Source organism: Caretta caretta, chromosome 20 (assembly GCF_965140235.1).
Source record: "Caretta caretta isolate rCarCar2 chromosome 20, rCarCar1.hap1, whole genome shotgun sequence".
Classification (NCBI taxonomy): domain Eukaryota; kingdom Metazoa; phylum Chordata; order Testudines; family Cheloniidae; genus Caretta; species Caretta caretta.
The window spans coordinates 21,446,004-21,470,536 of NC_134225.1; the positions used below are offsets into that span (position 1 = coordinate 21,446,004).

General features: G+C 58.2%; 1 protein-coding gene across 2 annotated transcripts; it reads left to right on the forward strand.

Annotated features, from left to right (window-relative positions):
* Positions 1 to 1,012: 1,012 nt before the first annotated feature.
* MAN2B1 (mannosidase alpha class 2B member 1) lies at positions 1,013 to 24,383 on the forward strand. Of its 2 annotated transcripts, XM_048832243.2 has the most exons (24): positions 1,087 to 1,190; positions 2,935 to 3,037; positions 4,683 to 4,856; positions 7,103 to 7,296; positions 7,658 to 7,790; positions 8,620 to 8,762; positions 9,691 to 9,807; positions 10,224 to 10,306; positions 10,865 to 10,985; positions 11,353 to 11,431; positions 11,925 to 12,034; positions 13,351 to 13,458; positions 13,693 to 13,809; positions 14,648 to 14,866; positions 15,494 to 15,591; positions 15,968 to 16,085; positions 16,669 to 16,787; positions 17,410 to 17,511; positions 18,100 to 18,187; positions 20,747 to 20,827; positions 21,164 to 21,400; positions 22,763 to 22,912; positions 23,472 to 23,574; positions 23,889 to 24,383. In XM_048832243.2, the coding sequence occupies exons 1-24, from the start codon at positions 1,119 to 1,121 to the stop codon at positions 24,014 to 24,016; spliced, it is 2,997 nt and encodes a 998-aa protein (XP_048688200.2). In that variant the 5' UTR covers positions 1,087 to 1,118; the 3' UTR covers positions 24,017 to 24,383. The 2 variants fall into 2 exon arrangements, with proteins under 2 accessions (XP_074977923.1, XP_048688200.2); XM_075121822.1 differs by lacking the exon at positions 2,935 to 3,037 and having other exon boundaries at positions 1,013 to 1,190.
* Positions 24,384 to 24,533: the final 150 nt, after the last annotated feature.

Here is a 24,533-nt window from a genome sequence, read left to right on the forward strand (position 1 = left end):
CACGGTGCCCACCAATGGGAGAGCCCCACACTGGCTCTCAGGAGGCATCCCCTGGAGCCGGGGTCTGAAAAACATGCGGCCTGCGGATTTATTTCCTGCGGCCTGCCATAGGCGCTGACTCCACCAGCAGCCAAACTCCCCTCACCCTCCGCCCTGTCCCGGAGCGTGCTGCGTCCCCTCTCCTCCACCTATCCCACAGCGCCTCCCGCTGCCAAACAGCTGTTTGGCGACGCTTAGGACTTTCCAGGACGGAGGAGCGGGGACACGGTGCGCTCCGGGGAGGAAGTGGAGAAGAGGCGGGGCTGGTGCGGGGATTTGGGGAAGGGGTTGGAATAGGGGCAGGGAGGGGGCGGAAGAGTTGGGGCAGGGACTTTGGGGAAGGTGGGAAGAGGCGGGGCAGGGGCAGAGCCTCATGGAAGGGGTGGAGTGGGGGTGAGGCCGGGGGCAAAGGGGGGGCTTTAAGGGAAGTAATTCTAAAAGCAAATGTGTGTTTTGTCTTTTGAGTGAGGTGCATTGCTGAGCATTTACAGTTTTAAAAAAGCGAATTCATTGACTTTTAGTAGCCTACTAGATTACTCTTCATTTTTGCCTATGCTTTTATAGGGTGGTGTGGAAAGGTGTCACTCATGCGGCCCTCGGGCCAATGTACTTGTCCTCATGTGGCCCGTGTGGTGATTCGAGGTTGAGATCCCTGCCCCAGAGACTGGCCCCCGGGGAAGGGGTCGCCCCAGCCCTCCCCACTCCCTGCCCCAGAGACTGGCCCCCGGGGAAGGGGTCGCCCCAGCCCTCCCCACTCCCTGCCCTCCGGCCTGCTGTCAATGGGGGAGTCACTTTTGGGAGGGGGCTAGATGGAGGTGCATGGGGGGGGATTTTGTGGGAGCAAGGTCATGGCCCCGCCCTCTCCCCGTCAGCCAATCAGCGCGTCCCTTATTTGCATTGACGCTTTTGAGGGGCGAATGAAGGCCGTGGCCCCGCCCCGTCTCTGCGGATTGGCTCCTCCGCGGGGGGCGAAGCGAGAAGCCGCATGCCGTGGCCAGGGAGTCACGTGGAGGCCTGGTCACATGATCGCGGGAGCCGCCCGCCCGCTAGGCGCCGGGGGTCGCGGTTGCAGGCGGGCGATGGGGCCGCTCGTGGGGCTGCTCCTGGGCGTGGGGCTGCTGCGGGCGGCCGCGGCCGGCTGTGGCTACGAGGTGAGGGCGGGGGGGCCCTGGCGGGGGTCTGGGTGTGGGGTCGGGAGAGGGGCTCGGGCAGTGGGGCAGGTAGTGGGCAGCAGAGGAGAATCGGAGGAGACAGGGAGCCCCGGGGGGGGGGAGTGGGCTGCTGGGGGGGAGGGAGAGGGGGCTGCTGGCGGGGGCGCTCTTGGGATGAGCGAGATGGGGTGAAGAAGCCAAAGGGGCTGGGAGAGGGAGAGGCAGCAGGGTGGGATGAGAGCGAGGGTCTGGGGGGCAGGAAGTGGGGGCATGTGGAGGAGCTAATGGAAGTAGGGGGCCTGGGGAGATGAGCTTTTGGAGGAGGCAGAAGGGAAGGCTTTGTGTGGAGGGGATAAATAGGGGGCTTTGACTGAAGGGGAGGCATGGGGGCGGCTCTGGGGAAGTGGGCGGTGGTGGGATAGGGGAGATTTCTTGGTGGGGGGAGCAGCGGGTGAAGGAGGGTCGGGGGAAGGGGTAAAGGGGGAAGGGGGAAGGATTTCTGAGGGGTGGGTGAGCTTTGGCTGGAGAAGGGGGAGGTGAAGGGGTGAGAGGAGGGCCCATCTGCATTGGGGGTTCTGAGACTGTGGGATGAAGGGGGGGGATGAGGTTCTGTAGTGGGGTGGGGGGTGCTCTTGTGGGGGAGCTTGGTGGGGAAGGCAGGACAGTCCAGAGTTTAGAGGACAGGTTGCAGTGGCTGGGTCTAATTTCCATCCCCCCTCCGCCGCCCATTCTCGGCCCTGGCGGGGAGCTTGGGGCTCAAAGCAATGCTTCATCGCATTAGCAGATAACTAACCTTTTCCAGGGTCACCCCCACCCCTCCCGAGTTCAGTAAAACAGGGAGCACTGAACGCTTGACCTTAGGCTGAGCCCTAGCAGTGTGTGTGTGTGGGGCGGGCGCTCTAGGGGATTATAATACTGTGCAGATTGGTGCCTTTGTCTGTTTCTGCAGCTTGTTCCTCTTCCTTTCCTCCCGCACCATCTCCCTAAACTGTTGCTTCCTCTCAGTGAGATGATTATTACGATAATTAGCCACCTCCCATTGTGAGCTCTGCAAAGTTGAGCACCCTGGCCAGGGTGAAATCTTTCCATTTTACAGCTGGGGTGCCTGCAGCTCAAGGTTGCAGACAGTAGAACCCAGCTCTAACCTGCTCTAACCACTAGACACCACTCTTCCTACCGAGCTGGGGATCAAACCCCAGAGTCCTGACTTCTAGTCTCCCTGCTCTAACCACTGACCTTGCCTCCCTTCCAGAGCTGGGGCTAGAACCCAAGAGTCCTGACTCCCCAGCCAGGTACTCCTGGTCTACACTGAACACTTAGATTGACCTAGCTCTGTCGCTCAGGGCTGTGAAAAATTTAGTGCCATGAGTGCTGGACTTAGGACAACCTAACCCCTGGTGTAGATACAGCTAGAATCCTTCTGTCAACCTAGCTGCTGACTCTCAGAGAAGTGGATTAACTACATCAGTGGAAAAACTCCTTCAGTCTGCTGTTGGCACGTGATTTATTTTTCAATAAGTGTTTGTCCAAAGCCCTGGAGAATCTAGGGCAGGGAGCAGTCCAGCTCTGAGCAGGGGGCTGCCAAGAAGACAATTGCCTCTTTCCACCTCTAGCATTCCACGCTGGCTACACCAAGCAATATCCATTCAGATAGGTATCTCCTATTGGCCCCGAGAACTCTTACAATGGGGCTGTGGCCTTCCCTTCCAGTTTGTAGCATGTCTGGTTATTTTTCTCCTCGTAGTCCTGCCCGGCCACTAAACCAGATATGCTGAATGTCCACTTGATCCCTCACACACACAATGATGTGGGCTGGCTGAAAACAGTGGATCAGTATTTTTATGGAGGTAAGTGGCAGAGACTGTGCGCAAGGGGCGGGAGGGAGGGTTTCCGTGCACCGGAGCTGCTGCAGTCAGACTCGGTGGGTTAATCCTGGTCTCTTACCTCGGGCTCATCATCAGTACATCTCAAAGCACTTGACAAAGGAGGTCAGCATTGTCATCCCCATTTTATAGGTGGGGAAACTGAGGCACAGAGTGAGGAGACTTGCCGAAGGTCACCCAGTAGGCCAGTGGCAGAGCCAGGGATTATAGACTCTGGCTGTCCTGTGTCCCAGAGAACAGACACACCCCGGATCCCCTTTCCCCAAACACACTAAGCCAGCCAGCCCACGTAGCAGGATCAAATCTGAAGGCCAATGTCGCTATCTGATCCCTGTTTCTGCTGGCTTTAGAGCTGGCTGTGACCCTGCATGAGTCCAAGCTGAGGGAGGGCTCCTTTCTGCAGCAAGATGTGGGTGGGGGAGGAAGCGCTGCTCAGAGATCTTATTCTCATCAGCATATTTACTTCCTCTGCTGCTGATGGAGGTAGAGAGCACCTCCCAACCCTGGCTGGGCTGTAGGGACCTGCCCCAGGCCTGGGTACGCTCCCACCTTGCCTCCCTGCCAGATACTTGATAAAGTCTGTGTCGCCTGCCAGAATGTTTCATGGCAGTTCACATGCACTCACGGACTAAGCGTCCTAGCTTCACGGGGCACAGTTGGGGGAAAGGACTTGCCTGTGGTCACACAGTGAATCTGAGTGGGGATTAGAACCCAGGAGTCCCGAAATCCCCACCCTGAGCTAACCACTAGACCCTGCTCCCTCTCCAGACCTGCAAATAGAACCCAGGAGTCCTCAATCCCAGTCTCCCCAACCCCTGTGCTCTAACGACAAGGCCCTACTCCTCTCCCAGAAGCAAGGAATCTAACACACTGTCCCCCACCCTCCCCCCCATCATTACATCATGCTTCCTCAGAGCGTTTTGTATCCGTCCTTGCTAGGCCAAGGAATATGTTGAATCTTTGTCATTCCCTGCTGTTCTCCCCCGGCCATAATAAGCCCGTGGTTTTACTCACCTTTTAGAGGCCGCGTCTAACGTGGGCGGCTTTTCCATGACATCAGTCAAGGTCAGCACGTAGTTAGTGGAAACATTAATACCTTTGGAGCATCTGATCTCTCAGGCCATAGAGAAAGCAGTGTAGGACGGGCGTGACTTAAGCAGAAGCCTAGGTCATAGGGCCTTTCAACCAAGGCCGGGGGGAGGGGGGACTGGCTGATTGAGTGGGTGGGGAATGGACCATGGGGTGGGGGCTGGCTGGTTGACGGGTGAGACTCCGGGGGTGCTGTGTGTGCAAGCTTATCTCACCCTGATGCTGTCCCTGCTCTGGGGGGGAGACGGATTTTTGAACTGCAGGAGGTGCAGAGCAGTTCTGGGGAGGGAGGCTTACCCCTGCTCTGGAGAGACAGAAAGATCTGAGATTCTCTGGGGTGCTGTCCATGGCTGCGGGGGGATCCAGCCCTCTGGAGGGGCGCTGCGGGTGTTGTGGTAAGGTGGGGGATCCGGCCCTCCTGGCGGTGCTGTGGCTGGGTCGGGGGGATCTGGCTTCGCTGCCGTCCCTGCTTTATGGGTCCCTGGACGTCTCTGCTCAGCCCTGTGCCTTCCCTTCGCAGCACGCAATAACATCCAGCACGCCGGTGTGCAGTACATCCTGGACTCGGTCATTCCCCAGCTCCTGGCCGACCCCACTAAGCGCTTTATCTACGTCGAGGTGGCCTTTTTCTACCGCTGGTGGCGGCTGCAGGCGAACCCAATGCAGCAGGCGGTGAGGCAGCTGGTCAGCGAGGGTAAGGGATCCCGCCCAGCTGGGCACTGCTCTTGTGGCAGAAGGTGGAGTGACCTGCACTGCTGGGTCTGGTGATGTCCCCAGCCCGCTCATACAGAGGGATGTCTGCATAGGTGGGGGAGATGGGGAGAGAGAGACACGCTCACAGGGATTCTTTGCCTCAGTTGGGTCTGCGGGTGTGTTTCTCTGACACACGCACCACGCATGTGCCTCTGGGTGTATGTTGTGCAATACTGACTAGTACAGGCCCATGTGTGTGAAAGAGACATGCCCAGATAATATGCCTGGGTCAATCAGTGGGCGTGCGTGGTGTGAGGGGTTCGGTCAGAGAGATCTCCTTGGGACTGTCACCTGACGTGCTGAAGTTACCTCTGAGCCCGTTTTCCCTGCCAGCTTGGGACTCCAGAACCCTGCCTTGTTGAGCCAGACACGCCAGCCTTCTGCAACGCAGACCCAGGTCTGGTCCACGCCCCCAAATATGCAGACTTTAACCAAAAACTGCTCACAGGTCCCCTGTCTCCAGCACCCAAACACCCAGTTCCCAATGGGATCCAAACCCCAAGTCAATCTGTTTTACTCTGTATAAAGCTTATACAGGGTAAACTTATAAATTGCCCGCCCTTTATAACACTGATAGAGAGAGATGCACAGCCACGTATTAATCACTTACTCTGGGTTTAATAATAAACAAAAGTAATTTTATTAAGTATAAAAAGTAGGATTTAAGTGGTTCCAAGTAATAACAGACAGAACAAAGTAAGTTACCAAGCAAAATAAAACAAAACACACAAGTCTAAGTCTAATACGTTAAGAAGCTGATTTCAGGTAAATCTCACCCTTAGTAATGTTCCAATAACCTTCTTTCACAGACTAGACTCCTTCCTAGTCTGGGCCCAATCCTTTCCCCTGTTACAGACCTTGTTAGTTCCTGCTCAGGTGGTAACTAGGGAATTTTTCATGACTGGCAGTCCCCTTTGTTCTGTTCCACTCCCTTTTATAGCTTTGGCACAAGGCGGGAATCCTTTGTCTCTGTGGGTCCTCACACCCCCTTCTAAATGGAAAAAGCACCAGGTTTAAGATGGGGTTGATCACATGTCACTGTAAGACCTCATTCTTCCGTACATGTACACAGGAAGGCTTGCAGGTAAACAAACCATTTACAACCAAAAAGAAAAGGAGTACTTGTGGCACCTTAGAGACTAACCAGTGAGCTGTAGCTCACGAAAGCTCATGCTCAAATAAATTGGTTAGTCTCTAAGGTGCCACAAGTACTCCTTTTCTTTTTGCGAATACAGACTAACACGGCTGTTACTCTGAAACCTGTCATTTACAATCAGTTGTCCTGGTCAATGGGAGCCATCAAGATTCTAAACCACCATTAATTGGCCCACACTTTACATAATTACAATAGGACCTCAGAGTTATACTTCAGGTTCCTAGTTTCAGGTAAAAGAAGGTCACATTCATACAAATAGGATGACCACACTCAGTGGATTATAAGCTTTGTAATGATACCTTACAGGAGACCTTTTGCATACAGCATATTCCAGTTACATCATATTCACACTTAGAAACATATTTTTACAAAGCATATGGAGTGCAACGTCACTAGAGGCCGGTGTGTGAAAGCCACATGCCCAGATAATATGCCTGACTGGGTTGTTGTGCGTCATGCCATGCACACCCACTTATTGACCCAAACTCCCTGTGCGTGTGCGCCAGCAAACGCATCAGATCCCTGCATTGGCCTGTACTGTATACACCTGTGCCTGTCCCAGTGTGTGGGTCTCGCTCTCCCACACTGACCCTTTGCCTGTACTGGTGGGTACCTCATAACACACACGCACAGAGGGAGCAAATGTCTGGGGTGTGTCTCTGTCCCACACATAACATGTGGGGCTTCTGCTTGGGTCATCTTGTGTCTCTCGCACAACTTGATTCAGATCTTTATTGGCACAGTGTAAAAAAGCAGATCACAGACACTCCTAGCTATGGCTGCAGGTAGCCTACACGTGTGGGTGTGCGTCTGCCTCACACACACAGTGTTTGCTTGTGTGGATCAGCATCTCTCACATGCACACGTGATATTGGCCAGTGTCATCTTATGTCCATGCTGCCCCACACCCTCGGAAAGTCCCTGGCTTCTCTTCTTCCCCGGCACCGCCAGGCAGCTGCAGATCCCAGCGGTGCCCGGCCTCCCTGCTCGCCTGGCGCTGAGGGCAACCCGCCCCCTCTCCTTCCCTACAGGGCGGCTGGAATTTATCAATGGCGGCTGGTGCATGAATGACGAGGCGGCCACCCACTACAACGCCATGATTGACCAGATGACGCTGGGGCTCCGCTTCCTGCAGGAGACCTTCGGGGAGTGCGGCCGGCCCCGCGCCGCCTGGCACATTGACCCCTTCGGCCACTCCCGAGAGCAGGCCTCCCTCTTCGCCCAGGTGAAGTCCCCTGGGGGGGCCTGGAACCGCACACACCCCCACCCCAAATGGGCAGGGACTTCGGAGGCCAAGGGGGTATCCTCCTGGGGACAGTGTGTGTCACTGTCCATCAGCAGGTCTCAAAGTGCTTTGTGCAGGTCAGGAGCATTATCACCATTTTCCAGGTGGGGAAACCGAGGCACAAAGTAGGGGTGGGACTTCCCCAAGGTCACCCAGCAGGTCAGTGGCAGAGCTGGGAATAGAACCCAGGTCTCCTGAGTTCCCGTCTAGCACTCTAGCCACGAGGTCACGCTGCTGCCTCAGCATTTGCTGGCTCTCGGGCTCTTGGCGTTGACCCCTCCTGCTGCCGTCCCCTTTCCAGATGGGCTTTGATGGCTTCTTTTTCGGCCGACTGGATTACCAGGACAAAGCCAACCGGGAGCAGCTGCAGGAGATGGAGCAGATCTGGAGAGCGAGCGCCAGCCTGCAGCCACCCGGGGCCGACCTTTTCACCGGTGAGCTGGAGTGGGAGTGCTGGCAAGTCTGGAACATCCCAGTTTTGGGGGGCGGGGCACCTGTGCCACAGGCAGACGGTGCCACGGACCAATGGGCAGCCAGAGCTGGCAGGTGGGTGGGCTCCAGGTGTGTGTCGGGGGCGGGGGGGGTAGACTCATGGTTGAGGGGGAGGCAGTGGCAGAAGCAGAAAGGCTGCCCCCAGGCCGACCCACCTGATGGGACCTGGGGTGTCCAGCTGGGGGCCTGGAATGGAGGGGAGGAGAGGGGCTGGCCTGGGGGTCCCTCCCCCTGGGCTTTTTTGTCCCCCCCCCTTTTGTACTTCAGAGGTGGCATCCCTAATCAGGGCTGGGGGAACAGATTGGGTTGCTGGGGAGGTGCCCAGGGAGCACACGCTCCCCTGTCTACCTGGGAATCCCCCATGCCCAGCCAGGTGGTGTGGGGCCCTTTCAGATCAGGGGAGGGGACAGGGACCCTTCCCCACTGCCACCTCTGGTCCCATCGGGCTGGGAGCAAGCACCCTTGGGCCGTGCTGCCTGCACTCCTGGCTGGACAGAATCAGATCTTTCCCCCTTGGGGCCTGGATTTCACCCTTCCCCCAGAGCCCCCTCCCTCCCTGGCATTTACACCCCTGTAGGCCAGCTCCTTTTGCCCTGCCACTGTGCCCATCAGTTGGTGGGCCCCACCCCCAACCTGGGACAGCCTCACAAGGCAGAGCTGTGGGCCCTGGCTCTGTGCTGGCCCCCGACACCCGCATCGTCCCTCATATCGCTGGCTGGATCCCACCCAGGTGCCTGTGCCCCTGGTGATCTTGTTCCCCCCTCCACCCAGGTGTCCTTCCCAACGGCTACAACCCGCCCCTGTCCCTCTGCTGGGACCAGTTCTGCTCTGACAGCCCCATTGTGGATGATGTGAGCGATGAGAATAATGTGGACAGCTTGGTGGCGTATTTCCTGGGAACTGCGGCTGCCCAGGTGAGAGCTGGGAGGGGACCCTCTGCAGCCAGCTGGCCTTATGTCTAGGGGTTAGAGCAAAGGGCCTGGGAGCCAGGAGGCCTGGGTTCTGTTTCTGGCTCTGGGAAGGGAGTGGGGTGTAATGGCTCGAGCAGGGGGCTGGAAGTAAGGATTCCTGGGTTTGATTCCTGCCTCCGCCATCGGAGGACGCTCAGCTGTTCGTGGCCGACTCTTGTGATTGGCTGGCGCTTAGAGGCTGCCTGGAGATTGGGTGGGGAATTGCTGGTCCATGGGGGAAAGTGTCATTTTATAGCCAGAGAGGGGCTGTAGTAAAGCCCCTTTCGGGGGATGTGAATTTCTTGGGTCCATTGTTAGCTTCACCCTTGCGTGGCCGGATGCCGGTGTAATAATTTCTGTCCCTGGTATAATAATTTCATGTAGAGCATGGACTGCGGTGCCTGTCCTCTTAAATAACAGACCAGCCCCAGAAAGGAGCGTAAGGATCGCACCTTGTGATGGGATTGCCTCAGGGACAGCTCCAGCCCCTGTGACATGCCGCCAGTCTCTGGTCAGCTGCAATACGCAGCTGAATGTTTTGGACCGGTCTCCATTTTCCTCCTCCGCCCCAAGATCGCACTGGGGGAGCCTCCCTGGGGGACTCTCCAGGCGATCTCTGTCATTAGCTCCGGTGACCGGTGTGTCGGCCCAGTGCCCCGGGACCTCTGCACTCCGACACACCGGTCGCAAAATGACTTTTCCGCCAACCGCCCGTTTCGCAAAGCCAGAATTTCCTGCAGAAAAACACTTCCATTTTGCCGAAACAATGTTGCTCTTCCCTGTGCCGGCTGCCTGCCAGGCTCTCGCCACGGGGAGGCCTTAGCTCGGGATCTGGGTGCCGAGAGGGGGGGCTCTCTGAGCGGGGAGCTTGAAGCGTCTCCTTCTGTCACAGGCCAAGCACTACCGGACCAAGCACGTTGTCATGACAATGGGCTCGGATTTCCAGTACGAGAACGCCAACCTGTGGTACAAGAACATGGACAAGCTCATCAAACACGTCAACGCGCAGGTAACCGGGGGGGGGGGGGGGGCAGGAGCCCCTTGCGGGGCAGGGCTTCCCAGTCCGGTGGGGACCCGCCTGGGATGCATACTGGGCCGGGAGAGGCTCCCCGCTCCAGACGCAGAGGGTTGGGCTCCCACTTCCTGACCCACAGGCCAGGCCCCTGGGGGCAGCCGCGTGGCCCAGGCAGGAGGCCTGTTGCACTCGGCAGGGCCCTGCTGTGATGGGGGCAACGGCTGGGCTCGAACCCGGGTCCTCGGGCTCTGGGAGCGGCAGGCTGTGCTGCCTGAGCGACGGACCGAGGCCTGGTAGCTGGAGGCTGCAGCAGACTCCTTACCCTGACTGGCCACTAGGGACGACAGAGCCCAGCCCCCACCTGGCCCGATTGCCCCACCGCTTCCTCCACCCCCTTGTGTCTCTTCCAGCAACTCAACGGGAGCCAGGTTCACGTGCTGTACTCCACCCCCACCTGCTACCTGTGGGAACTCTTCAAAGCCAACCTGTCGTGGTGAGCACCGGGGCCGGAGGGCGGTGTGGGGCTGGCAGGAACCCACCTGGGGTGGCCTGCGCTGTCCCACGCCCCCCATGCTAGGGCGGAGAGGATGGTCTTGCCAACCCCCGGTGCGTCCCCTTTGGAGGGGTAATGATGGAGCCGCCCTGGGGACCGACTGGACGGGCAGAGCGCCCCCTACTGAGCCTGTACCCTGCTCTCTGCCGCACAGCGCCCCCTAGTGCTGCATTGGGGTCAGCCCTGACTGGAAGGGCAGAGTGCTCCCTGCTGAGCCCGCTCCCTGCTGCACAGCGCCCCCTAGCGCCGCACTGGAGTATATAAATGAGCACATCTCTCTTTAGTTTCTTCCATGCCATTATAAGCCTTCTCTCTGTTCCTCGGGCCCTGGGGGTGGCTGGTGCTGGGTTCAGGGGCTGAGCTGTGGCGCGGGCTGGCTGGCTACCCCCCTCTGGCCAGGCAGTGTGCAGGTGGGGTGGATTGAGGAGGGGGAAGGGAGAAGGTCCGGGTCTCCTGGACCCATGAGTTGCAGAGGAGACCCTCTTTGGTGTCGCACAGGTCCCTCAAATACGACGATTTCTTCCCTTACGCTGACGGGCCGCACCAGTTCTGGACAGGCTACTTCACCAGCCGGCCGGCCTTCAAACGCTACGAGCGACTGAGCAATAACTTCCTACAGGTGGGCATCCCCAGTTGGGGGCAGGGAGTCCGGGATCCCGCCCACGTCCCTTCTCCCTGTGACCTGCTGCCTGTCAATCTTCCCAGCACCCTGCCCTGAGCGGGACAGCAAGGAGGTCTGAGCTAGGGGGTCGGACTCCAGAGTTCTGTCCCCCAGCTCTGAGAAGGGAGTGGGGTCTAGTGGTTAGAGCAGAGGGGCTGGGATCCAGGGTTCAATCCCTAGCTCTGTGTGACTTTGGGCAGGTCCCATCCCCTCTCTATGCCTCAGTTTCCCCCTCTATGAAATGGGAGCGGCGAGTCCCTCCTGGAGAGTTACCGGATGCTGATAAATGTTTTCTCATCACTGCTCCCCCTCCCTCCCCTTGCAGGTTTGCAACCAGCTGGAAGCCTTGGCCGGTCCGGTGGCGAGGACAGGCCCCTACGGGGAAGGAGACAGTGCCGTGCTCCGTACGTGAGCTGCTGCGCCGTGAATCACCCCGTTATTGCAATTCCCCCCAAACTTATCCTGCCCCCTGCAGCCACTAGGGGGAGACGGAACAAAGGAAGAGCTCCTGTTGCAGCCAGCAGAGGGCAGTGCTGCCTCCTCCATACACACGTCCAGCAACGTGAACCAGTGCTGCAGGGATGGGAGTGGGGACTCCTGGGCTCTGGCAGGGGAGTGGGGTCTAGTGGTTAGAGCAGGGGACAGCATCAGGACTCCTGGGTTCCGCTCCTGTGTGTGTGGCCTTGGGCAAGTTGCCAAGTTGATGCTGGAGCTTGGGGGCCGATGGGGAGTCTTCAGGCCAGGCAGGAAAAGTGCAGGCCCAGCCCTCTATTGGAGAGGTTGGATTTGGGGGCTGTCTGGCCCCACAATCCCCCTTTCCCTGCGTCCTGCATCGTCCCATCCCGTGGGTTTGGTGCAGCTCCTTGTTCTGCCCCTGATGCCCTGGCTCCTCCACAGGCCGGGCCATGGCGGTGGCCCAGCATCACGACGCCGTCAGCGGGACGGAGAAGCAGCACGTGGCTAATGACTACGCCAAGCGCCTGGCTGCCGGCTGGGATGCTTGCCAGGTACGTGCCCTGGCTCCTTGGCACCCTGTTCCCCTCCAGAGATCCCGGAACCTGACTCTGCCTCCTCTAGTCGCCCTGCATCGAGCATCCGAGGCAGGATGGCCCAAGGAAAAGGCAGCCTAGGGGGGTGTCGGTGTAGCCAAGGACCTGCTATGGCCCTACCCCAGAGGTGGCCGCATCTCAACGCTGGGCAAGGGGATTTCTTCAGCTAAAGGGGACCCCCCTAATAACTCCCTACTCCTCTCCTCAGCAAAGGGTGGCCCTGGTGATGCCTTGCTGTGGAGACCTGGCAATATCTGTCTCGTGGCCTAAACATGCTCTTTAGTGCATCCTCTGCTAACCTCTCTAGTCCCCAGCGGGGCCCTAGCACTGCCCTCGGGCACTGGGGTCCATGCTGGGCCCAAGGGGAGAGCGTCCCCCTCTATCAAGCCCCTCGCAGCACAGCGCCCCCTACTTGTATGCTGGGGAATTGGGGCCACCACTGACCTGTTCCCTGCAGCACAGCGCCCCCTAGTGCCACCCTCTGGCATTGGGGTCCATACTGGCAGTGGGGCCTCCCACTCCATGCAGCACAGCGCCCCCTCCGCCCCCACAGGGAATCGGGGGGCCAGCACTGACTGAGAGGAGCAGTCCCCACCCAGTTTCCTGCAGCGTCCCCTAGTGCAGGGGTTCTCGGAACAAATTTTTGGGTGGCCTCAGAGTGTGGCCACCAACTCTTGCTGGTGGCCACACTGACGCTTTTCCCTAAAATTATTTATTTTTTTCCTCAAGTTAATAAAGTAACACGCGCATGTAGACATCCCAATCATTGTCATTTGTTTAGGTAAGGTTTTTTGGGGGGGTTGGTGCCCCCCCTGCACCGCATCCCTCTTCACCCCTCCACCCCCGGCCAACGCTGGCTTGTTGCATCCCTCCTCAGTCCCCTACCCGCCGCTTGCCTCCTCACTCCCCTGCCAGACACCCCCCTGTCTGCCGCGAGAACCCCCACTCGCTGCTGGCTCACCGCTCGCCTCCCCCCTCCGCCTGCTCGCCTCGCTCCTTCAGCAACGTGTCCCTCCCCTGCGTCTCCAGAGAGGTGGTGCAGGGCACAGGGAGGAAGGGAGGGGCTGATGGTCCGTTTCCCCACACACACACACACATCGCTGCCCAGGAAGCTGCTGGGGTCAGCACTGACAGTGAGGGGAGAGCGCTCCCTTCCTACTCCCTGCAGCACAGCGCCCCCCTTAGAGTCAGACTCACAGCTGGAGTGTGTGGGTGTGTGTGGGGAGGTGGATCTCTCGTCTCTCACCTGATGGGAGGCATCTCTCCTCTTGCAGGTCCTGGTCAGTAATGCTCTGGCCAGCATCAGCGGCAACAAGGAGAACTTCATCTATTGCAACTACCTCAATATCAGCGTGTGCCCGCTGACTGAATCCGCCGGCACCGTAAGGACCTTGTTGTTGTTTAGACCGCGGGAGGGGAGCCCGGCCTAGAACCCAGCTCCACCAGCCCCGAGACGGCAGGTCGCTGCTTGAGCTGGAGGAGACTCGCCCTTACCGTGTCGATTGTAGGATGGCTTTTATCCTCTCCGGGCTCAGCCAGTGAATAGCACCCGCGCCCTCTGGCTGGCGGTGGGAGGATGGGGTGAGCGTCTTGCTAACCTGGGTCTGTCTGTCCAGTTCATGGTGATCCTCTACAACCCGCTGGGACGGCGTGTGAGCTGGAACGTCCGGCTGCCCGTGAAAGGAGCCTCGTATTCGGTGACCGATCCCAACGGCCAGATGGTGCCGAATGAGGTAGGGCCAGAGCGTCTTCCTTCTTGGCTTTTTCTCTCCTCCCTGCGGCTGCCTGCTTGACCTGTTTCCCGTGTCGTGGGCCTGTAGGGGATTCAGTTGTTAGCTGGGGTTGGGCTCGGGCATCTTCTAGCAAAAGGAAGGGTCTCTTAGAATCATAGAATATCAGGGTTGGAAGGGACCTCAGGAGGTCATCTAGTCCAACCCCCCGCTCAAAGCAGGACCAATCCCCAATTTTTGCCCCGATCCCTAAATGGCCCCCTCAAGGATTGAACTCACAACCCTGGGTTTAGCAGGCCAGTGCTCAAACCACTGAACTATCCCTCCCCTCCCTCTTAGCGGGGAGCTGCAATGCTGCTCGTGTAGGCTCTGCCTGCTGCCACCACTAGAGGGCGGTATGATTGCATGCACTCGAGCAGGTCTGATTGCATCCTCTAGGGGGCGATGATGTCCACAGATACTTGTGGCATTGGGGTCAGTGCCCCCCACCGAGCTCCCGGTCCTTGCTGCACAGCGCCCCTTAGTGCCACACTGGGGCCAGCGCTGACCCCAAGGGGGGAGTGGCCCCTCCTGAGCTCCCACCCCTCTCCCTGCAGCACAGCGCCCCCTAGCATCGCTCTGTGGCATTGGGGCCTGCACTGACTGTGAGGGGGGAGTGCTGAAGAGGTGACAGACAGCCCCCTCCCTGGATTTTCCTTGGTCTCCCATCCAGGTTCTAACCAAGCCTGACTCTGCTTAACCTGAGAGCTCCCTGCATCAGCCCCATGGTGTCCCCATGTGGCACAATTTCTGTTCGGACCCTCCCGATGGGGCCTCAGATGGTTTTTCTCTCTGTTTCCAGGTTGTCCCCGTCTCAAACTTCACCCGGGCAGTGAGGCGAGGCCGGGGAGATGCCACCCACGAGTTGATCTTCCCAGCCTTGGCCCCTCCCCTGGGCTACAGCACCTACACCATCTCGAAAACGGCCAACAGGGACCTGCGCTCCAGGCTAGCCAAGCGGATCCGGGAGCAGGCCCAACCCTGGGTGGACACCTGGTCCCCCAGGGAGTTCCAGAATGAGGTACTGTCCTGAGCAAGGGTGCAGCCCGGTCAGTTTCACTTTGTTTGTCGGGTCAGTTTCCGTTTCTAAGGCAAGGGAAGGGCCAGCTCTTTTGGGGCAGGGACAATCTCTGTTCTTGTCTGTCCACCTCCAGCTGCTCCATGACTGGGGCTCCGAGGCGCTACCGTAATACACCTAATAAATAACGTACAGCGCCTAGCACAATACGGCCCAGGCCCGTGACTGGGGCTCGGAGGCGCTACCGTAATATGCCTAATAAATATTGTGCAATAGGCTTCTCGGGAGGGGGAAGAACTGTTGAAGCTAAAGGATAATGTTGGCACACGAACAAAGTGAGATAAACGGTCCAGGAAATAGTGTAGGCTGGCAATGAGAAGCGGGTTTCTAGGCAGCCATGTCTGGAATGGCCTCCAATGGGAGCAGTGGGAGGTAAACAACCTAACGAGCTTTAAGATGGCACTAGATTAGTATCTGACCGGGTGGGGACTGGACTGTGTGACCCAGGGCGTCCCTTCCGGGCGACCCCCAGGTGGAGGGGAGGGTAATCGGAGGTGGAGGAATGAGGGCCCTGCAGTGGGTTGTCCCCCGGGTCATGGTCTATTGATGATCTTGCTTTCTTCCCCACAGCACCTCCGGGTTCTGTTCGACCCGGTCACTGGGCTCCTGATGGAGATTCAGAACCTGGACAAAAGCATCTCGCTGCCTGTGTCTCAGAGCTTTTTCTGGTCAGTGAGCTGGGGGGAGTCGGGACGCCTGGGTTCTATCCCCACCTCTGGGGGGGAGTGGTCTCTAGTGGGTAGAGCAGTGGGAGCTGGGGATCAGGACTCCTGGGTTCTATTCCCAGCTCTGTCATTGACTCACATTTGAGCACGAGTGAATACCTTTCTCCCTATCCCTCTGTGCCTCAGTTTCCCCAGCTGTAAACCAGGGTAATAGCCAGGAGAGAGAGTTTGATCTCTTGGCCAGTGCTGGAGCTGTGTGTGGGTGGGTAGGGTGGGGTGTCTCTCCCTGGCATTGGGGCTCATGATGCTCTGGGCAGCTGATTGGACCTTCCTCGGGGCTGCTGTCTCACCACCCTCCCCCCTCTTGCCCCTGGCCAAGGTACAACGCCAGCATTGGTGATGACGACAGCGCCCAGGCCTCCGGGGCATATATCTTCCGGCCGAACCACTCCAAGCCCCTCCCTGTGGCTAGGCGAGCCCGCACGTACCTGGTGAAGGTAGGTGGTGGGGGCATCCCCGGTGTGGGAACCTCCAGGGGGCTGGGCGTGGGAGCCGAACTCTCTTGTCTCTGATTCCCTTATGCCGCTAGCCCTGAGCTAGCTGGGAGGGGAGTGGGATCTAGCGGTTAGAGCAGGGGGGCGGCTGGGAGCCAGGATGCCTGGGTTCTATTCCCAAGTCTGGCTGGGGGACTGGAGTCCACTGGGTTAGAGCAGAGTTGCTAGCTCTTGGGTAAGACTTAAAATTAAGTTCCCACCTCCTAACGACCATTGAAGATCCCCTTGCATGTTCCTTAACCTTACCGCGATGTCTCAATCAAAGCTAACCCCCTTCAGGATCCTGCAATCACACCTCATTGCACTTCCAGCTGAATACAGGATCCTTTCCTTACTCTCCTCCAACGCTGTGCTGAGTTTCCGTGGGCTGCTAACAGCCTGCCCCAGAAGGAGCTGCATTTCCGCATCTGATGAGGGATCCTGCTCTAAACTGTGCCCACCCCCCATGCCCTAACCCAGAAGTTAGGCAGTGCTGGGTGAGGGGATCCCACACACACGTGTGTCTCTCTCTCTCTCTCTGGTCCAGAACAAGCTGGTACAGGAGGTTTACCAGAACTTCTCTTCGTGGTGCTCGCAGGTGGTGCGGCTCTATGCCGGGCAGGCCTATGTGGAGCTGGAGTGGACGGTGGGGCCCATCCCTGTAGAGTGAGTGTGAGAGCTGGGTGGGAAATGGAAGGGTTTTGCTACAGGAAACTGCCTGAAAACCAAAGTAATTTCAACTTGGAGGCCTGCTGCCGTGCTCCATGGAAGTTGTGGTTTTGGTACCTCATGCTCCCATCTTCCTCTCTGGGCTGGGCTCCCTGGGTGGACTACATCTCCCATGGTGCACCACAGCCTCTCCTCTTGGGGCGGGGGCTGGTGCAATGCGCCATGGGAGTTGTAGTTCAAATGCCTCACGTTTCCATTCCCTCTGGTTTGGGGTCCCTGGTTGGACTACATTTCCTATGATGCACCACAGCCTCCCCTCTTGGGGGCAGGAGGTGGTGCATTATGGGAGTCCCTGGCGCCGCATGGGAGGTGTAGTCTGACCAGGGAGCCAGGTTTATAAAGTGGGAGGCACTGCAGCAGTGCTGCCAAATGCAAGTATTTGGGAGTTTTGACGGCACATCAATTTGTCCATCCCCATGATGCTTTTCATGGGGAGCACCCCGGCCATTGACACAGCTGAGATGGAAAATGTCGGAACAGCCCCAGAAAGTGTCGGGGGTGGGGGGAATCCGTGTGCTGCCAGACCCCACGTCTGACCCTGCTGCCCCCTCTGCCGCAGCGACGGGCTGGGCAAGGAGATCATCAGCCGTTTTGAGACATCCCTGCAGACGGACGGACGCTTCTACACAGACTCCAACGGGCGGGAGATTCTGGAGCGGAGGTAAAGGGGGGCAGGGAGACATTGGGAGTGGGGTGATCCTTCCTCGGCAGGGGAGGGGATGATTCCAGGGTGGAGTCAGGACTCCTGGGTTCTCCCTGCAGCTCTGGGAGGGGAGCGGGGGGGGCAGGGCTGGGAGTCAGGAGTCCTGGGTTCCATTCTCGTGTCTTCCATTGAATTATCGAGTCCCTTCTCCCCTTAGTAAAAAGGGGCTGTGTCTTAATGAACGTCCAGGCCTTAATTATTGTTTGAGGTTCCTGAATGGAGGGCCCTGCATGAGCTACTCCAATGAGCCCTGGCCAACACTCCCCCATGGTTAGCCAGCAGCCTCCCCTGGGGGGTGTCAGCTGTGGACTGTGGCAGCATGTGGGGTACCCCAGGGCTAGGTATAAGGGGAGCTTCCCTCTGCCGCTATGGAACAGTCCATTCCCCAGCCAGGGCCAGGCTGGGAGCCTTGTTGCTTGGGATCTGCCCAGAGCCCCGGACTGCACAGCCCAAACTGGCCCTACCCCCCCCCCCCCCCCCCCGGATTAGGGGCAGTGGGGGAGATGGCCGACACGGGGCTTAATGGGGCTCTGGTGCTCATGGCAGGCGGGATTATCGGGCCACGTGGAACCTGAGCCAGACGGAGGCGGTGGCTGGGAACTACTATCCCGTCAACAGTCGCATCTATATCAAGGTACCAGGGCCACTGGGGGCCCCTGTTGGCATTTGCTGGGTCCCCTCCCCATCACGGTAGAGTGTGTGTGTGTGGGGGGGGGATTCCTCTCCTTGGAGATACAGGGATGGTCCAGGGAGTAGCGATACTGGCCTGGGCCTTCAGTTCTTGGCTCTGCTGCTGGCTCTGCTGTGGGAGCTTGTGACATCGTGTCCCCATACCTCAGTTTCCCCATCAATAAACAACTGTCCTGTCTGCACAGGGACGGGGTGAGGGAGTAAATGCCCTAAAGATGGCGAGGGCTTGATTCCTACAGTGGTGGGTGCCAGATATGGTAAAGATCTTGGGGGGGAAGCGTTGCAGACACCAGTGCTGGCCAGCAGGTGGTGCTGCTGGTCACTCGTTCCCATGCCCCCAGATCTGCTCTGGCCCATGCAGTGGCTCGAGCAAAGGCAGAGCAAAGGGTGTGACAGGTTGCCATCCCTGAGGTGCAGTTTGGGAATCGCTGTTCCCCTGTAGGACACACAGCTGGGTTGGCCCTGCCCACACTGCTGTGCTGGAGATGCAGCCAGCCTCACCAGGCCCTGTTATCACCCAACTTGACAGCAGGAGATGCCACACACCCAAACTGAGCTACCTGATACTCCTGAGGGCATTCTGTGCCAAAAAATTAACAATTCTGCGCACAATATTTTAAAATTCTGCAAATTTTATTTGTCAAATAAATGTGGAGGCTCCAGCCTGGCACTGGTGCGCACAGGACCCTGGCTGTACAGAGGTGGGAGATCACTGTGCAGCTCCCCCTGGGACACACTCAGCAATAAGGCTGCACCCAACCCTGACACAGTGCAAGGACCCAGCCTGCCCCAGAAACACCCCAGGGCCCTGCCCCTCCATGCCAGGTGTGGGCAGGAAGGCAGGATCCAAGTGTGGAAGGATCCAGGTGTGGGGCAATCTGGGTGCGGGGGGATCTGGATGCACAGGGGCTTGTTGGGAGGGGGGGTTCTGGGTGCAACAGTAGTGAGAATCTGCTGGGAGGTCCAGGTGAAAGTGGTTGGGGCTTGGGAGGTGTCAGGGGGATAGAGCTTGGCAGGGGGTCTGGGTGTGAGGGTCTCAGTGGTGGGATCCAGATGCTGGGGGAGTGAGTTTCAGTGGGGCGGGGAGCCGGGGGCAGTTGGCTCATCAGGGTGGTGCAGGACATTTCACTCAAAGGCACACTGGGTTAGATAAAGCAAAAAACAAGTTTATTGACGACAAGATCTTTTTGCTATCACTTAATGTATCGCCTAGTAAATAAACAAAACCGCAAACGAAGCCTAAAATGACAGATTGGATATGAATTAACAATCTCTCAGCGTGGCTGTTGATCCAAGCAGTACACCGCGTTTCCATTCGCAGGCTAGAAATCCCTTTAGCCTGGGCCCAGCACTTCCCCCAGTTCAATCTTTGGTCCTCATGTGTTTCCAGGAGTTCTCTTAGGTGGGGAGTGAGGCCCCTAGATGCTGTCACACCCCACCTTATATAGCTTAAACATATGGTAGGAACCCTTTGTTCCAACAACAGTTCCCACCCAGTTTGTGGAAAAATACAGGTACCCAACATGGAGTCCAGTATCCTGTGATCTGGTCTCATGCCCTTGCTGGGTCATAGCAGCCGTTACTTACAGGCCAGTTGAAACATTTACAAGAAGGCTAAGCCTTTTCATAGTCCAGCAGCCCTGTCTAGCTCTTCCCTGTTGTACCTGAAAGGCTGGTTGTGGGTGTTACTCTGGTTTTGTCTACTCTGGACTTCTGTCTGCAAAAGTTTTGTCGTTCAGGGGTGTGAACCCCACCCCTGAACACCAGAAGTTTTGCCGAGGAAAAGCACCAGCATGAACAGCTTTGTCAGCAGGAGCGCTCTCCTGCCCACAAAGCTACCGCTGCTTGTTTTTGTTTTTTTTTTGTTGGGAGTGGAAGATTTTTGTCGGCAAGAGAGCTCTCTCCTGCCACCAAACAGCATTGCCACCGTGCGCCTTTTAGCAGCATAGCTGGGTCGCTCAAAGGTGCTTAGTGTAGACGTAGCCTCAAATGAAACATCTGAAATACACCCAGCCAAGATTTATAACTTCAGATACAAAAATGATCCATGCATACAAATAGGATAATCATTCAGCAAATCATCCCTTTTCCACTGACACCTCCCATGACCCATCTTGTGCAAAATGCATCATAATTATGCCATAACCATGTATTGAAATATCACTATGAGGAATATGGAGTGCAGTGTCACAAGAGGAGGAGGTATCACTGCAGAGACACAGGAGGGAGGCCGTTCCAGAAGGAAGAAATGCAGCCCCCCGCCCCCCCCCCCGCCAAGTGCCCCCCTACAGCCGCGGGGATGGGTAATGCAGCGCAGGAAGGGGTCAGGAAGCCGCAGGCAGACACAAGAGGATGGAAGAGCACCAGAGCTGCTGGGGGGGCGGGGGGGAATGCTCCCATTGCTACCTGCTGGAGGGAGCACAGGATGCTGGGGAGTGACCCTCCCTGGCAGGGCGTCACACCCCCCCACCCCTGTTAGCTCTGGGCTCGCTCTTCTCTCTAGAACAAGAAGTTCCAGCTGACGGTGCTGACGGATCGCTCGCAGGGGGGCAGCAGTGTGGCCGATGGCTCCGTGGAGCTCATGGTGAGAGACTGGGCAAGGGGGAGAGAAGTATCTTGCCCCTCTTTCCCCCCCCTCCCCGCAGAGGTGGATGGGGAGGAGAAAGGGTGGAAGAGAAAGGGTGGACTCCACTCCCCCCACAACACCCCCGCCCCCCATTCTGAGCCTGTGTGTATCGCCCCCTTCCTGCAGAAGCAGAGCTGTGCCAGCAGGTGGCGCCCTTAGCGCTACAATCCCATGTGCCCTAGACTTGCACCTGTGCAGCGCCCAGGGCTGGCCAGCAGGTGGCGCTCCCAGCCCCCGCCCCCCGCAGCAGAACAGCGAGGGCGCCCGGCTCTGACATTCCCTCCCTGCGGCTAGGTGCACCGACGGCTGCTCTATGACGACAACCGCGGGGTGGGGGAGCCCCTGCTGGAGCCTGGGGTCTACCATGACGGCCTGGTGGTGCGGGGCCGGCACCTCGTCTTCCTGGACACAGTGGAGTCTTCGGCCGATCGGCACCGGCTGCAGGCCCAGCAGGAGTTCATGGCCCCCCAGCTGGTCCTGGCACCTGGAGGGGGCCCTTCCTTCCACCGGGGGCAGCGCAGCCTCAAGCAGGTGCCTGGGCAGGGCTCTGTGCTTTAGGGAGGGGAACTGTGAGCTGCTGGGTTGCTGGTTTGAATCCTGCCAGGGGCTGCTTGTTCCCAACTGCTTCACCCACTTGTGAAATGAGTTGTGGGGGGGTCTCAGCCCCGCTCTCCATGGACACAGCCTCAGCTCCCAACTCACCTCCAGCCAGAGCAGGGCTCTTTGAGCTGGACAAGGAGGGAAATCCTTGTCTTTCTGATCGCTATGCCTCTCCCCTTTCTCCCAGTCCTACAGCTCCTGCCCCCACCCCAACACAGCCCAGGGCCAGCTGACCAGGAGGGCTATGGTGAACTATAGGTTAACCCCATCATGGCCAAGCACACCCCGCCTCCCATGGAGCAGGTGCCTCCTTTCTGCTCATTAGGTTAAATTCAGGCAGGAAAATTGCTAGGGCCAAAATCCCTTTGTGGGAAGCTTTGCTGTGGGGCAAGATGGGGGGTGGGGGGGCGGGACGACTCCAGTTTTTCCCCTGGGAAAATTTCAGAGGGGGGAGAGGTATTTGCCCTCTTCCTGGCCAGGACTTAGGGTTAAGTCAGCGTTGTTTAAATATAACTGGATTTTAAACTCCTCTCTTCCCATCTCCTCCCTTTGCTAAGTTGGCAATAGCCATCCCCAGCTAAACAACTTGCTGGGTGAAAACAAATCTTGTCAATCTCCCCCCCTGCCAGCTGTACACCAGGGACCTGTTTTCAATCTGTGCTGCCTGGAAGGGACTGTGCAGTGTTGTCTAGTGGGTAGCACACAGTGGCCGGGGGCAAGTCCCTTCCCCCCCTGTGTCTCACTTTCCCTATCTGTAAAATGGGGCTAATAAGCCTGACCTGCATAAAGTGCTTTGAGATCTGCTGACAAAAAGGGCTGGAGCTGATGGCCCTGTGGTCCCTGCTTGTGGGGGACGACTCCTCCCAAGAATGGGGTTACACACACCACACATGCCCCCTGTGAAACCTACGCTGGGGTGACTCACTTGTGAGGGCAGCTGGGATCATCACCACCTGTTCTGTCGAAGCTGATCTTCCACAGAAAATTGAGGGATCAAGTAAACTGAAGGGTTGTGACAAGCCAGCCGCTCTCTGCTGGAAGCAGGGCTCCGCCTGTCCCCCTAACCCATCATAAGTAGGGGGACGCTGCTGTACGCTGGGAGCTGCAGGCCAGCCCCTCGAGGAGAAGGGGAGTGCATTGTATCCACACTGCGCTGCCCTGCAGCCACGGACGGAGCCTGGGGAACTGAAATAGTTCAAGGGCAGGTGATGACTTTTTTTTAAGTTTGCTGAAACTGTCCCTTTAGGGGTGCTGTTCTGGCAGCCTGACACCCTGTCTCCCCTTCCTCCCCAGTTCTCTGCTCTGAAGCAAGAGCTTCCCCCCTCCGTCCATCTCCTGACACTGGCCCAGTGGGACCCCAGCTCCGTCCTCATCCGCCTGGAGCACCAGTTCGAGAGAGGGGAGAGTGCAAACTGCTCCCAGCCCGTCACTGTTGACCTGCTGGTAGGTACCTGGGACTTGCTGAGCTGCTGGCCTAGAGGCTTTTTCATCTAAAGCATTTGACAGTCTCAGGCTCCCTTGCCTAGGGCTGAGATGCAGCCACCTCTGGGGTGGATCTTAGCATCACACAAAGGATCCTTGTATAAAACAGCTGCCAAGTCCCACACCAGAGATGGCTGCACATCCACATGGGGAGAGGGATCCTTAGACACAAGGTGCAGCGGGCATAGGGCATGACAGCTGTTTTATGGAGGGGGGTCTCACCCACTTGATGCTAACCCCTGGCCCCTAGAGGTGGGTGCTTTTGACTCCTCAGGGCTCCCATTCCTGGCACTGAAATGCAGCCAGCTCTGGGGTGGAGCGTGAATGAGCAGCCCCACCCAGAGGCTGAGGACAGGCAGCACAGAATCCGGTTTTCACACCAGCCTGCAGGAGTCCCCTTTGTTGGGGTGGGTGGGGTGTGGAGCTGCTGCTGCTGTCTACTCACCTGCAGGTCTGGGGGTGGCCAGAAGGAGGCAGGGTTCACCTGAGGAAGTTGCTGACCATGTCTCTCCCCACCCAGCACCTGTTCTCCTCCTTCACCATCACCTCCCTGCAGGAGATGAATCTGGTGGCCAACCAGAAGCGAGATGCCATGAACCGGCTCAGCTGGAGGCCAGCCACAGGTAGATCACCACCCCCGCACTAAAGCACGGATCAGAGGCCGCCAGCAGCCCTGATGCTGTGCCCCCCGTTCTGCCCAGCACAGCCAGTGCCTGCCTCCTTACCTAGGGGATGGTGGGCAGCTGGCACATTGGGCCCTTGGGGGAGGCCCTGTCTTGCATGTGGCCAGAGCCCCTCAGCTGTACTCATGGCGTGGGGAGCTCACAGACACATGGGAGGGTTATGTCCACCCTCCGGTGGAGAAGCTGGCAGCATCTAGGCCCAGGGCACCCCAGCTGCTGCCCCTGGGCAGTTAACCCCTGGCTTCCTCTCCCAGGTGCAGCCAGGCGCCAGGCCTACCCTCCGCTTAACCCGCTGGGAGTCACACTGCAGCCCATGGAGATTCGCACCTTCCTGGCCACCATCCAGTACACGGGCCCCAGTGGGGGCCAGGCTGAGCTGTAGGGGGAAGACAGCCCCCCACCTCCGTCCCAGGATCAAGCCATCCAGGTGGAGTCCTGAACTACTGCCCCCCTACTCAGCCAGGTGGGGCCCTGCCCACCTGAGAACTTGACTGGTGGGAATGAGGGGGGCACATCCTGGCTGCTGCAAGAGCTAAACTTGCACCTGTCAGGCCCTGCTTTAAGGCAGTGCCAGCTCTGGGGGAGAAGGGAGGGGCAGAGTCCAGTGCTGCCCTCCCCCGCCCCCCCCCCCCAAAAAAAAAAAAAACTCCTCCTCCTCAGCACAGCCTCTGATTTCTACCCACCTGCCCCTTCAGCCTGGGTTGTGTGGGTCTAAGTGCCATTGTTAATAAACAAGGACCTCAGGTCTAGGTGCTTGTGGCTGAGTCCTGCTCGGGGGATGCAGGCAGAATGAACACACCAGGGCAGGGGCAGAGCTGTGAATAGAACCCAGGAGTCCTGTCCCCCCCCCACATGCCTGATCGATTGCCTGTGGGGAAACTGAGGCAGAGTAGCTCCAC

Excerpts from the sequence above, each read along its gene's own strand:
- MAN2B1 (XM_048832243.2), top strand. The coding sequence starts at position 1,119 with ATGGGGCCGCTCGTGGGGCTGCTCCTGGGCGTGGGGCTGCTGCGGGCG. Across the intron at positions 13,810-14,647 it reads GCCAGATGGTGCCGAATGAG|GTTGTCCCCGTCTCAAACTT; the intron begins GTAGGGCCAGAG and ends CTCTGTTTCCAG. Across the intron at positions 17,512-18,099 it reads CGGGAGATTCTGGAGCGGAG|GCGGGATTATCGGGCCACGT; the intron begins GTAAAGGGGGGC and ends TGCTCATGGCAG.